At 42.8% G+C, this 12242-nt stretch overlaps 1 protein-coding gene across 1 annotated transcript in view; it reads left to right on the top strand.

The window, feature by feature from the left end:
- The window catches only part of CPNE4 (copine 4), a 172476-nt gene that overhangs the window by 79821 nt on the left and 80413 nt on the right, over window positions 1-12242 (top strand). The window contains exons 4-6 of the mRNA XM_061374972.1: window positions 2204-2278; window positions 7563-7646; window positions 8585-8674. Coding sequence (XP_061230956.1) covers window positions 2204-2278; window positions 7563-7646; window positions 8585-8674 — 249 coding nt within the window. The remainder of the gene's footprint in view (window positions 1-2203; window positions 2279-7562; window positions 7647-8584; window positions 8675-12242) is intronic.

Below are 12242 nucleotides of genomic sequence, written 5' to 3'. Positions count from 1 at the left end.
AATTCCCCACTCATCTGGCTGAGGAGAATCAGGAGGGTGTTTTGCTTCCTAAATAACTTGCTTTGGCTTTCCTGCTGGCATTATGTGGGCATACTTTATCTCCTCCACCTTCACAGTGTTCTGGACCCCTCCTGTTCTGTGAGGGACACAGAGGAGTCTAGTCTTGGGAAAACACAAATGCTCTGGTTCATCTAAAATCATTAGGCTTGTAACTAGAGTGTTCTGGCAAAAGTTAATGCTCTGTGGTACACAAAAGGTGAAAGAAAATGAGTTAATAGTCCCTGCTGGCCTAACACTGGATGATAACTGTGCAATATGGACCTTAGTTACTTGCTTTGGCTTCCTGCCAGTAGAACTAAATTGTTGACTTTGCTTGAATGGGAGAAAACTGAACTCAGACAAAAATTATTGTGTGAAAAGTTTGCTGTCCCAACAGAACGAGTCAGGATGGATTATTTAGCATTATTTCAGGACCTGGGGACATACCTGGTAACCACCTCCTGTGTGCCTGTGGGATGGTACTTGCATGCACAGTTAGGCATCTGTACCCCTACGTGGCTGAGTGTGAATATACCACAGGTCACTGCTGTGAGGTGTCACAGCCAGAACAGTCCTGACTCAGGGGATTTAACTCCATTCAATTTGTTGGTGATTATAACATAGACTTTTAATTACTGATTTGGGCATTGAGGAATATATGACAAAAACTCAGGAAAAACACCTTTTCTCCCACTTCCCTGTACGCAGTGTCAGTTCAGACACCTCTTTCACCCCCCTTCCTTCATAGTCTCCACTCCCTTTGCTTTCACTTCATGCTGTGTTCAGTCCCTTTAGTGAAGTGATGGGTGGCACAGGTCAGGATCAGAGCATAGAAAATCTACCTTTTTACTACTCTGCTTCTTACTCTTTTTCTCAGCTTTGCTTTGGGCTTACACACAGGCCCTGGTCCCTTTGGGGGCATCCCTGCTCCAACATAGGCTTACCTGTGCCCTCAGAGATAACTCCTCTGGCATGGAGCACCTCCTTCCAAGAGCGCGTCTCCAGCTATGATCCCAGCAACATCCCTTTCTCCGTACCTCTTCCTGGTTCTTCTTTAGCGTGAACTCACAGGGCTCCTACTTCTGTTCCCTTTGTGCCTCCTGCCCCTAGCAGCTTCCTCCCTTTCTTAACTGTGTTCACACAGAGATGCTGTATTGCACCACTGATGAGTTGATGTTTCGGGGTGCCAAACCACCTATGGGGCTCACATCTCCTTGCACAGGTCACCCCTGAAGCCTCTGCTACCAAAACCCTGCCAGTTATGCCCAGTGCAGAGTCTTAAGTTAGTTTCTGCCGAAGAAACTCCATGAGGACCTGGAGTCCATGTGGTGGAGATGGTCTGAGCCTGGCTGGGGAGCTGATGTGGCCGCCAAGTGTGTGGCTGTGGGTATAAAACACCTTGGAAGCAGGTTCTTCTGGGCAGTTTAATCCCTGGAGAGAATATTTACAGTAGGGAGAGATCTTATAACTGTCAAATAGAATATAATGTGGTTTGTTTCAAAGAACATATCTCAGTGAAATATCCCAGGTTTCGTTAATACCTTCTTTCCACTGAAGCATTTTAATGGCTGTTTTGGTTGGGGTTATTGGGGTGTTGGGGTTAGCAGCATTGCACAGCACAGTGGCTGGCATCGTCAGCAGCATAGTTTACACCACCTGAAGGCATCACACTACATTACTTTACTGTTACTTTATTCTGGCCCAGTCTACAGTAAATGGTTTTGCCAGTGTAGCTATTGCAGAAAAACTATACCAGGAGAGCTCCTCTAATGTAAATGTGCCTTTCATAGCAACCAATGACAGGTGACTTCACTTCTTTTTCCATTTAGCTGGCCAAATTATGCTGAAGCATTATTTTTTCCTGTCTGACGAAAAGTATTTGGTCAGAGGAAAGGGGTCCCTGACGGATGTTGATGTCTGTATATTGACAGGAGACTGACAAGACATAGTTGAGTGATACAGAGTGATTTGGGGTTTGTAGGCTTAAAACGGTGGCACCCATCAGCTGAGGAAGGGACTCACTGAATGCTCTTAGTGCTGATTGCAAAAGGAAACATATTAACTTGTACCATGCTAATGGGGTCTAGAGCCTTCACACTGGGAAATGGCACCTTTCTCCCCTGTCATTCCTTTATGCAAAACTCAAGTGCAGCTTTCCATTTAGGTGATTGCAGAGGAATTGTCTGGCAATGACGACTACGTTGAGCTTTCCTTCAGTGCACGGAAATTGGATGACAAGGTAAGCTGCTTGGTATTAACCTCGCTGAATGACATAAGAATGCCTGCAAATAGGATTTGATGAGATTTTCCCTAATGGATCTTTTTTGGCCTTCTGTTATGAAACACAACCGAGATTTCAGATGAATGCTCACAGTGAGGCTTTCCTCAAGTTACAAAGTAATTCAACAAAAAATAATCAAGGGAATCTAATTAAAACCAAGACAGTTAATTACACTGTAACCAAGACAATTTAATCATTTAAAATGCCACGGATCAGAAGTGCTTAGAGAAGTGAACTTTCTGTAAGTAGTCAAAGACGTTGTGCTTGAAGCATCTTAAAATAAAGCTTGAAAACTTCCAAAGAGCTGAGTCATGATGTACATTTGGTTCAACAAAACATAGCGTGAATGTGAGGAAAAGGTTCTTGCAGATTTGTTAATAACTTTGTCCCTCTTTAATAAGAAGACTCCCCACTGACTCGAACAGTGCTCTTCTTTATGAGCACTACCCATCTCTGAAAACAGCTGTTGTTGTTTAATGACATAAACATATATTAAGCACTTCAAGCAACACTGCTTGAGATGCTTGTAAGCTGACTGCTTGTAAAGCACACTGTTCTTTCAGTGTAATAGCAGACATAATTATTTGTGGGAATCTGGGGGATGTTTTTGTATATAGATGTCATAAGACTATGATACCAATAGGGCTTTCCATATAACTGAATAATTACAGCTGTACTGGATTACAGTATCTACCATTCTTATATATAAAGCTGCTTCTAATTAGAGGCATATGGTCACACTCTACAAAAGTTTCTGGTTCTAATGATCCAAGCATGTGTTTGTGACATTGTGAATAGCTTAAAATCAAATCAGTGAGAGTACTTTTGGATGCAGACATCAGATTGTCAAAATCAGGCCCTAGCTGATGAATAGTATTTCTGATCAATGCTGCCAGAAAATCTCAGGCGAGCAGAAAACACCCAAGAAGATGAATAACAGCGGAATTTATGTAGATGACACAGGTAAATAACATTCCCGTGCTCAGGATCATTAATAATCCTAAATGATCAGGACCTGAATTTGCTTCTCATGTGAAAGATGAACAGCCTTCAGTTGCTGGAGTCTTAGTGTTTCTGAATCGCAGAATTGATTTAGGTGTCAAAATGTAGATGTAACCATCTCTCTGTAGACAGCCATCTTTAGATGTGATTTCCAAAGTTGTACGCAAGTCCTGCTCCACGTGCTGTCACATCTAGGATAAAGGAAAGAACTTACACAGCATAGTGAGCTTCCACTTGGTCATTCCTTTTCCACAAATGTAAAATGTGATCTGTATAAATATTATGATTTCTTATGGCTTTTGTTGGTAGAAATAAAAGGGATACTGCCAGAGTGCTCTTCTGAGCTAGTGTTGTCTGGACAACAGCTTTAGAGAGTGATGGAAACACTTTATGGGTCTAAGTTAAGGAGGATCATTTTGAAATGCTGCAAAAATATTGTCACTCTTGCCATTTTATCACATCCAGGCAAGGTGAGCTTCATCAGGTTGCCCAAGGAAGTTGTGAATACTCTGTCCATGGCAGTGTTCAAGGCCAGGTTGGATGGAGTCTTGGGTGACATGGTTTAGTGTGTGCTGGTCCTGCCCATGGCAGTGGGTTGGAACTGGATGATCTGATGGTCTTTTCCAACCCAAACCATTCTACGATTCTATACAAAATTCCTGGGTGATGCAGTGTGCAACTCAAACAACGACTCTATGTGTGTAATCTGAACCAAAACTCTTGTCTTCAACTGGTAAAAATCACTGGAAGCCTGTTACAGTTGAAAGAAGCGTTTCAGTTTCCTCCAGTTAGGGATGTAGCTCTAAACCTGGCTGGACCTTGGCCTACCTCATTTGTAAGAAAAGGCTTTCAGTATGGCTTACAGTGAACTTTGACATCAGTACTTGCAAGGCACTGTTAGTAATTGCTGGTATTAAGGCCTGAAATTACTTAGGTCGCATAGTTTAGCCATCGATGAAAAAGCGTGAGCGCTCCAATGTCACATAAAGGTCAGTTCATCAGAGAATAGAGAAGAGTTCCTCTTGTCAGATCCTGATCATCGTTTTACATGCCTTTCCCTACTCAGAGAAGACCTGAGCAGAGATGTAACATCAGAGAAACAAATTGAGGGCTGGAACTGGCCTTGGAGTCTCCTGAAAGACAGGGAAAGCCTGTGGAAGCAATTGTTCTTGCCCTGCTACACAGGGTCACCTTTGTTACCCCAGGGATTCCTGCACTGGTAGCTGTAGGGGTGGCAGAAGACACCTAATGAATCCTTATGTCTCACAGCTTGCAGATAAGGGAAGGTGGTGAGGGAGGTTCTGGATGTGCTTTAAAGCTAGAAATCAAAGTAAATCCTATCCATCTATTACCATAAGTGGTATCTTGAATGGATAGGAATATTCTTCTTCACCCTTCAAAGGCAAAGTCCTTGAAAGAGGATCCAGATTGTGGTCCTTAAGCATACGAGTTTCCTCTGCTAGAGAAAAAGATGTGAACAGCACATTTTTGACAGTTTTAACAGGATTTGTTAGTATAACTTAACAGACAGAGTATATTTGTTGGCTGTATTATTGGGGTGGTTTTCACTCCCTCCACATAAAACTGCAAGAGGTTTAGAGAAGCAACAACCCAAGCAAAGCCGACTCCATTTTTCCCGTAAGGATGGCAGAAACATTCAGTGACACATCATAGGAAAGCCACGGGTATGAAAGTTTCCTTTGGTGAAGTGACTTTGCAGAGATAAAGGGTGTATTTTTTATTGCAGTGCTTGTTTGGAAGGTACAACCGCATTTTCACGTTTCATTGGAGCCCTGTGTGCTCAGCTGGCACGTCTTTGTTTCAAGAGATCCACTGAGAACCCTTCACAGTGGAACAGTAACTTTTGGGAAGGTTCTGCTGCATTAATAGCCATGTCACAATTTCCATAACAAGCAGCTACGTTTTGATGATAGCTATAATAAATAACGAGCACTGGGGCAGGCAAACTGCTTTTCCTGGTCTGAAAGAGGCAGTTATCATTGCTAAGGAGAGATTCTCCAGCAAATGCTGCAAACTACAAATACAGCTCTTTTACATACATATTAAAGTTTAAGCCTTGTACTTGTGTTACTACTGTGTAACTGCTGCACATACTGAAAGAACAACATGAATTCTACCACTAGCAAGTACATTAATCATTTAAACATTATTAAAGTAGCAAAGCATTAAACCTTTATTGCTGCGATTCTTCTTTGAGAGGCTATGCCTGCGAGACTATGCAAAGCTGATAGATTCAGCATAACAATAAAAAAGCTTTGAAACATGAACAGCTACCAAAGCAAAATGTTTCTTCAGCTCATCATTTTGGAGTTGTTGCAAAGCATCTTCCGTATTGAAGGATGTTTTGTTTGTACCTTCATTCTGAAGGGAATTAGGCATTGGCTTTCCATTCAAGGGGGGTGATATACGATACCGTGCAGCATTAATTCATTTTTGGTGGTATTGCCTTAATAGCTAACATCAGATATTAAGAATGACTCCCCTTGTGTTAAAATGCTGTTTCAGCTTTCATGATACTGAGCTGGGAATGCTACACAAAATCCTGGTTTCCTTTCTGAACCTTTCTGCACTCCAGGGTGCATTCTTGGGACGTATCATTTTGAGGTGTTTTCTTTCCGATAACTTCTCTTATCAAACCGAGGTTTGATGAAGAATCTGTTAACATTAGGCTTATAGTCAGCTTTAATCAGTGTACTTACATGGGAGAAGAGCCAGCTCAATCTTTTTTATCCCTGTGCGCTCCGGATTTATGGCATTTCTAAGATTAAACCAGCAGCCTCACTCTCTGCTTGTTCTCTTCACTATGCAGTAGTAATCTGGCAGAACTGGATCATCAAAACCCCCTATATACTGTCAGTTACAAGTGCTGAATAGAGTGCAGATACTACATCTACATCAGGGCCTTAATGCAAGCTCTGGAGTTACAGAATTTGTTGGGGTTTGTGCTCATTCTACACACGTTCACATTGAATGTCCTATAGCCATGTAATTGGAACACATAGACAAACTCATGGCTTTGTTGCTTAGAGCTCCACACGTTAAGATTTAACAAACACATATGCACGTGCTTTGCAGCAGTTCTAAACGTGCCATTACCTTTCCTCTAGTGTGAAAAGAAACAGATCATTCATAGAACAGAACTCTGAAAACACTGGTAGGTGTCATCTTTAGGGATGGAAAAGACTTCAGGTTGCTTGAGCCTTGCCCAAGGCTTCATGATCTGCAGGACTCACTTTATTCTCCAGGCATTCAAATTCATGGGGCCCTTTCCAAAGCCCTGGCTTATTTGCTTATTTTGCAGTTCTGGAATTGTAATCATGCCCTACAGACAAATTTGACCAAAATGATGTGCTCAGACTTTCGGTAGCATCCTATCCAAAGTTGTTCCCATTCCAGTGTCTATTCAGCTAGTCAAATATAAGTATGATGGGCATTTGGTGAGGAGAAAATTGTAGGACTATGCATATTACAGTCATTTTTACACTAAGGCTTTTATAGAAATACTACAAGAGCAGAATTCCTCACTTCCCCAAGCTGATGTGCAGGTCTCTGGTTTTGGATATGGCCTGTGGAGAAGAATAATATTCATATGCATAAAGTTAATCATGTGGTTCTTTCGAAGAAGAAACTAAAGGAGGGAGTTGAAACTATGGAAAATGGGCTGAGTCCATTTGAATCCTGCTTTTGCAGCATTGTGCTGTTAGAAATCTGGGTCGGCTGGCTTCTCCCCTCCAGCTATGGAGGGCTAACATCCAGCTACACTCCCACCCCCAGCCAGCATGGCCACAAGAAATGAGATGTTGTTGAAACAAAAGGTGCTTTGGCCAGACTTAAACAGAAAGCAACTTAATTGAGGTTTGTGTAAGAATGCTCAGGGTTGTCAGCTGGATGCATGGTTAGGAGGAGGCATTCTGCAGTGCAGTGAGCATACTTAAGAGATTTGCTGGTTCTTAAGAGATGCCAGGTAATTTTCTGTATTCCCCTGCTCTGTCATCTTAACATGGACCCTGTTAGCACACCTTAAAGAGGAAATGTGCCATGGAAATCCTGGTGGAACAAGGACAAGGATGAAATATTGCTCAGACACACCCAGAGGTCTCACTAAAGCCTTGCTGGCTGTCCTGTTTCATTAGCAGGCAGGGGAGCACCAGCACAGTGTGCCTGAAAGGCTCAAGGAAAATCAAGTCTCAGGAGTAACCTGTCCTATATTTTATTTTAGGACTTTTTCAGCAAATCTGATCCTTTTCTGGAGATTTTCCGGGTGAATGATGATGCAACCCAACAACTTGTTCACAGGACTGAGGTAAGGAATAGAGTTGGATTCACATTCCAGGGACGCAGGTGGGCTGTCAGAAGGAGTAGTTTATGCTCCTCATTTCACAAAAGGCATTACAAGCACCCACATTTCAAAACACTTCCATCTGTCATGTAATTATTGGCTAATGGGTATCAGGTCTTGACTTATGCCCATGAGAGTAAGGGAAGATGGTACTGAAGCCAAAGATCCAAATGTAATTAAACTGGAAGACACTCTGTTTGAAGGTCAGGAGTTCTACATATGGTGTTTAGCCCAAATCATGCTACAGAGAGGATCGTATTTTTGCTCTTAATACTATATTGCAATTCTCTACCTCATCTCAGGATGCTGATGTTATGAGTTTTGTAAATCTGGGTGCTTTACATTAGTATCCTATGTCCCAGTGCCATTATTGCTTCCATGGTATGGACTGGCACTGTCTTCAAAGCAGCTTTTAGGGGTACAGGCTGGAGCTGTATCTGGGATTATGAGCCTGTCTATTATGGATCCCATAAAGTCTTACTAGCAAGGCAGACCATGTGTGTGTAAATTAATGCTGCTTATCCCCATTGACCAGTCCTGCACCTCTTCCATGGCTTCCAGTTCAGTGATGTATTCTACAACCTTTCCCTTGTGAGTTATGCTCCCCCTGAAGCATAGCAGTACTGGGGCAATCTCTGCACCATGATCTGTGTACGGGTCCATTTCCCACCCGTGCTTCTTTCTGGGGCTTTCCTGAGGAGGAGTGTTGCAAACTGCAGGTAGCTCAAGGGCACATATCCCTTGCATGTTTTTTCTGCAGACCTCCAGCTGAACTCTGCTTTCTTCTCCTTTTGATGAACGTACGGTATTGGAAACAGTACTGTATTGGAAATGCTCTTGTTAGCATTCTGTTTGGAGATGTGCAATTGTTAAGGGTTCCCTTCCTTTCTTTTCCCTCCCAGGTTGTGATGAATAACTTAAATCCAGCTTGGAAGACCTTTAAAGTGTCTGTAAATTCTCTGTGCAGCGGAGACCAGGACCGCAGGCTAAAGGTCAGAAATCATTCCTACCTTTTGAATTGTTTTACTCACAGAAAGCAGAACTTTGTCTCCCTTTTTCACTTGAAGATTGCTACTCTGCTCTGTCCTCTTCTTTGATGGGAAGGATGATCACGGAGCTGCTTTATGATTACCACAATCAAAGTAAGGATGCAGAGAAGTGGGAATCTACCGTAATCAGTAGATTATACTCTAGACTTCTTAACAATAGCCTCAAAGAAAAAATGATGGAGCTGGCTTTGCCAATCAGTTGGATGATTTGAACCCAGCATCATTTAACTGGTGGAAGTAAATTCAAGGGAAATGGAAGCCCTGCCACCATTATAACTGCTATTTCCTCACTTTTATGGCTGGAGACTCTGTAAAGAAACACACTCGGAGTCTGTTATTACATTTAAAAAACAGGGTGGCCACAAAGAGATATGTGCCATAGCAGTGACAGTGTTACTGTAGCACACAGCACAGTCAGTCAGCGCAGAACACTGATGGTTGGGGTCTTGGAGCTTGGTGTAGAAAGCTTCATCCTCTTATCACTAATTGGTGTTAAATCGAGGCTGAATCCAGTTGGTCATCTTCTACTCAGGATTGAGGTTAATACCAAATTTAAAGTATTAAAGGAATAGCACTGCTCCCAGTGGCTGTTTAGTCTCTTGGACCTGATGTAAAGGACATTGGACCCTTTTCCTTGTCTTTTTTCCTTTTTGCCTTTTTTCCTTCTTCTTACCATTCCAAATTGTCTAGTAATGTTTTTCCCTTGTTGCTGCAAACCTTTCTTCTTCCATCACTGGAGCTGCACAACATTGCAGAAGCAGCATTGTTATTTTTCACTCAGATACTGCAGGATGTGCTATGCAGATAGAAGAAAATAAAATGCCAGGTGTGTACATGCATGCCACAAAAGGGTGGAAAAGGTGGAAAGGAGTCTTATGAATGCTTGGATTTGTACTGGTCATGCAGGTTGTGTTTCAATAATCAGCAGTTCTGTTACGGGATAACAGTGGTACTGGCAGTGTTTGAATCTGTATGTGTGTATGGTATTGAGGATGCACCAGGAAGAGACCAGTATGAATGGTTATTTTTATATATTGCTTATGCCCACTGTGGCTCTGTTCGGCAAACAAGATGAGTCCAAGGGCAAAAGATGAGTCCAAGGGCAAAAGAAATACCAAAAGAATGAGGAAGTTTTAGAAAACAGTGAGGAATGTAGCAAGGAAAAGTGAAGGATGAAGTAGATGGAGCACAGGATACTTGAGATGCCAGAGCAGAGTGGTTGTGACAGGTACATCTGAGATACTGGAAGGGAGCTCAGCACCCCGGGTGGTGAGGGGAAGCAGTCCTGAAAGGTATTTCCATCTACTACTCTGCTCTTGTGAGACCCCACTTGCAGCTCTGTGTGCAGATCTGGTGTCCTCAGCATAAGAAGGACATGGAGCTGTTGGAGCAAGTCCAGAGGAGGCCATGAGGATGCTCAGGGGCTGGAGCAGCTCCTGTATGGAGACAGGCTGAGAACATTGGGGCTGTTCAGCCTGGAGAAGAGAAGCTGCGTGGAGACCTCAGAGCAGCTTCCAGTGTCTGAAGGGGGCTACAAGGATGCTGGAGAGGGACTCTTCATCAGGGACTGTAGTGATAGGACAAGGGGTGATGGGTTCAGACTGAAACAGGGGAAGTTCAGGTTAGATCTAAGGCAGAAGTTCTTTCCTGTGAGGGTGCTGAGGCGCTGGCACAGGGTGCCCAGAGAAGCTGTGGCTGCCCCATCCCTGGCAGTGTTCAAGGCCAGGTTGGACAGAGCCTTGGGTGACATGGTCTAGTGTGAGGCATCCCTGCCCATGGCAGGGGGTTGAAACTGGATGATCTTAAGGTCCTTTCCAAGCCAAACCGTTCTATGATTCTACCCCTTAGTTATGAAATGGTCGGACCAGTTGTGTTTGGCATGTTCAGTGGGACTGAAGAAGAGCTGTAGCAGATGAAATAGAGAATGAGGTGTAGGAAAAGTACAGCCCCCATTTTGAAGTGCAGGCAAAATTAACAGTAGTGGCTAAAGAGGGTTTCTAATGCAAATGCAGAAACGTAGAGGAGTTATTTATTGTCGCATGTGTAGGATGACAGTAATGTGAAGTGTCAGGATAATGAGTTTGTTATCCTGGGAGGTTGCAGTTTTATAAATATCCTGGGTGTATTAAATATCTGTAAGTTTATTGCCTGAAAAACAGAAGGCAGGCAAATGACTCTGTGTTGTATAAGCAATAGAGTTATTCTGCAAAGCTGAAAGGGAGCAGAACTGTACAGAGCAGTGCTGGAGAACATGGTATAGGCAAAATGTGAGATGCTGAGAGGCTGAAGAAGAGATGTAATGTGACAGATTGTCTGTGTTACACAGCCTGCCTGAAAGTGTACCTTCTACAACCAGATGCACCCTTGCACCCTGCTTCTTCCTTGGCACAGGGTCCCAGATCACCTAGTCCAGCTTATATCTGCCAGTCACTTAGTTGTGCCACCCCTCATAGGATCTGCTTCTTGAGGTAGCTTAAATTGAAAGGGGTAACAACCCTTAGTAACACAACCATGTAAGCCTGAGACACGAGATGGATCAGATTGCTGCTGCTCAAATGAAAAGGAGAATTAGCACAACACAGCCTTCACCACATTGTGTGTATGTGGCCTTTAAATCGCTTAGATTAGAAAACCTTGGAAGAGATGTACAAATGGCATGTGAAGCCTAGAATGTCAGAGAAAGTGACAAGTCCACAGTAGAGAAATGTGTTTCTGGAGGGAGAAATGTGCTTTAATCTGCTTGAAATCAAGGCAGAAAGGTACGAGAAAGGCTAAGATTTCAACTTGGGCAGAAGAAGATGGGTCTGGAAATAAAGGGAGTCTTTGAGCTATGAGCAGAGAGATGGTAGTCAAATTTGTTTGCAGATGATAGTGCCAAAAGGGAGGCTAAAGAGGGAGAAGTGAATAGGAACAAGAATAGTCCTTTAGGACCGCTTATAGGGAAGATGAGGGGAAAGTTAGCACAGGAATGGGTGAAGAAGAGAACCAGGGCAAGATGAATCTTACGAACCTATTGACAATTTTCACAGTAGTCTTGATTCTGCAGGATCTTTTTTGTCTCTTTTCTTTTGGAGAATGCATGTTTTCATGGTGTGCACAAGTGTTTGATTTCGATATGTATTTGCCTGAGGCTGCAGTTCAGACTTTTGCAGGAAAGCTAAAAGTAGTAAGAGTTGCATCAGATCATTCATGAATGCAGAAATGGTTTTAAATTAATTATGGCTGTCAAAGAAGGAAAACATTTGAAGCTTCTTTAAAATTCAGGCCCTTTATACCTTTTGGTGGGTGTAAGATAAGGCTGCTATGGTAGAGCAGCCTGCAAAATCACTTGTGTTTGACAGATAGCGTATAGTACTTGTCAGATGACTACCCTGTTTGCTTTCTATAGGGACTATAAGTTAGGAATTTGATGGCAGCAGGGACAGAAGAGTGGAAATGACAAGAATTAGAGAGGTGAAGTATCTGTGATGGGTTTAGCGCTGTATAAATGTTTATACTTCTTTTGCATTGA

The sequence above is a fragment of the Neopsephotus bourkii genome, unplaced genomic scaffold (assembly GCF_033783945.1).
Source record: "Neopsephotus bourkii isolate Nb327-2 ecotype Australia unplaced genomic scaffold, CSIRO-AGI_Nbou_v1 NB_1655, whole genome shotgun sequence".
Taxonomy (NCBI): domain Eukaryota; kingdom Metazoa; phylum Chordata; class Aves; order Psittaciformes; family Psittacidae; genus Neopsephotus; species Neopsephotus bourkii.
Note: the sequence above shows the minus strand (reverse complement) of the source record. Positions and strands in the feature narration are given on the sequence as shown.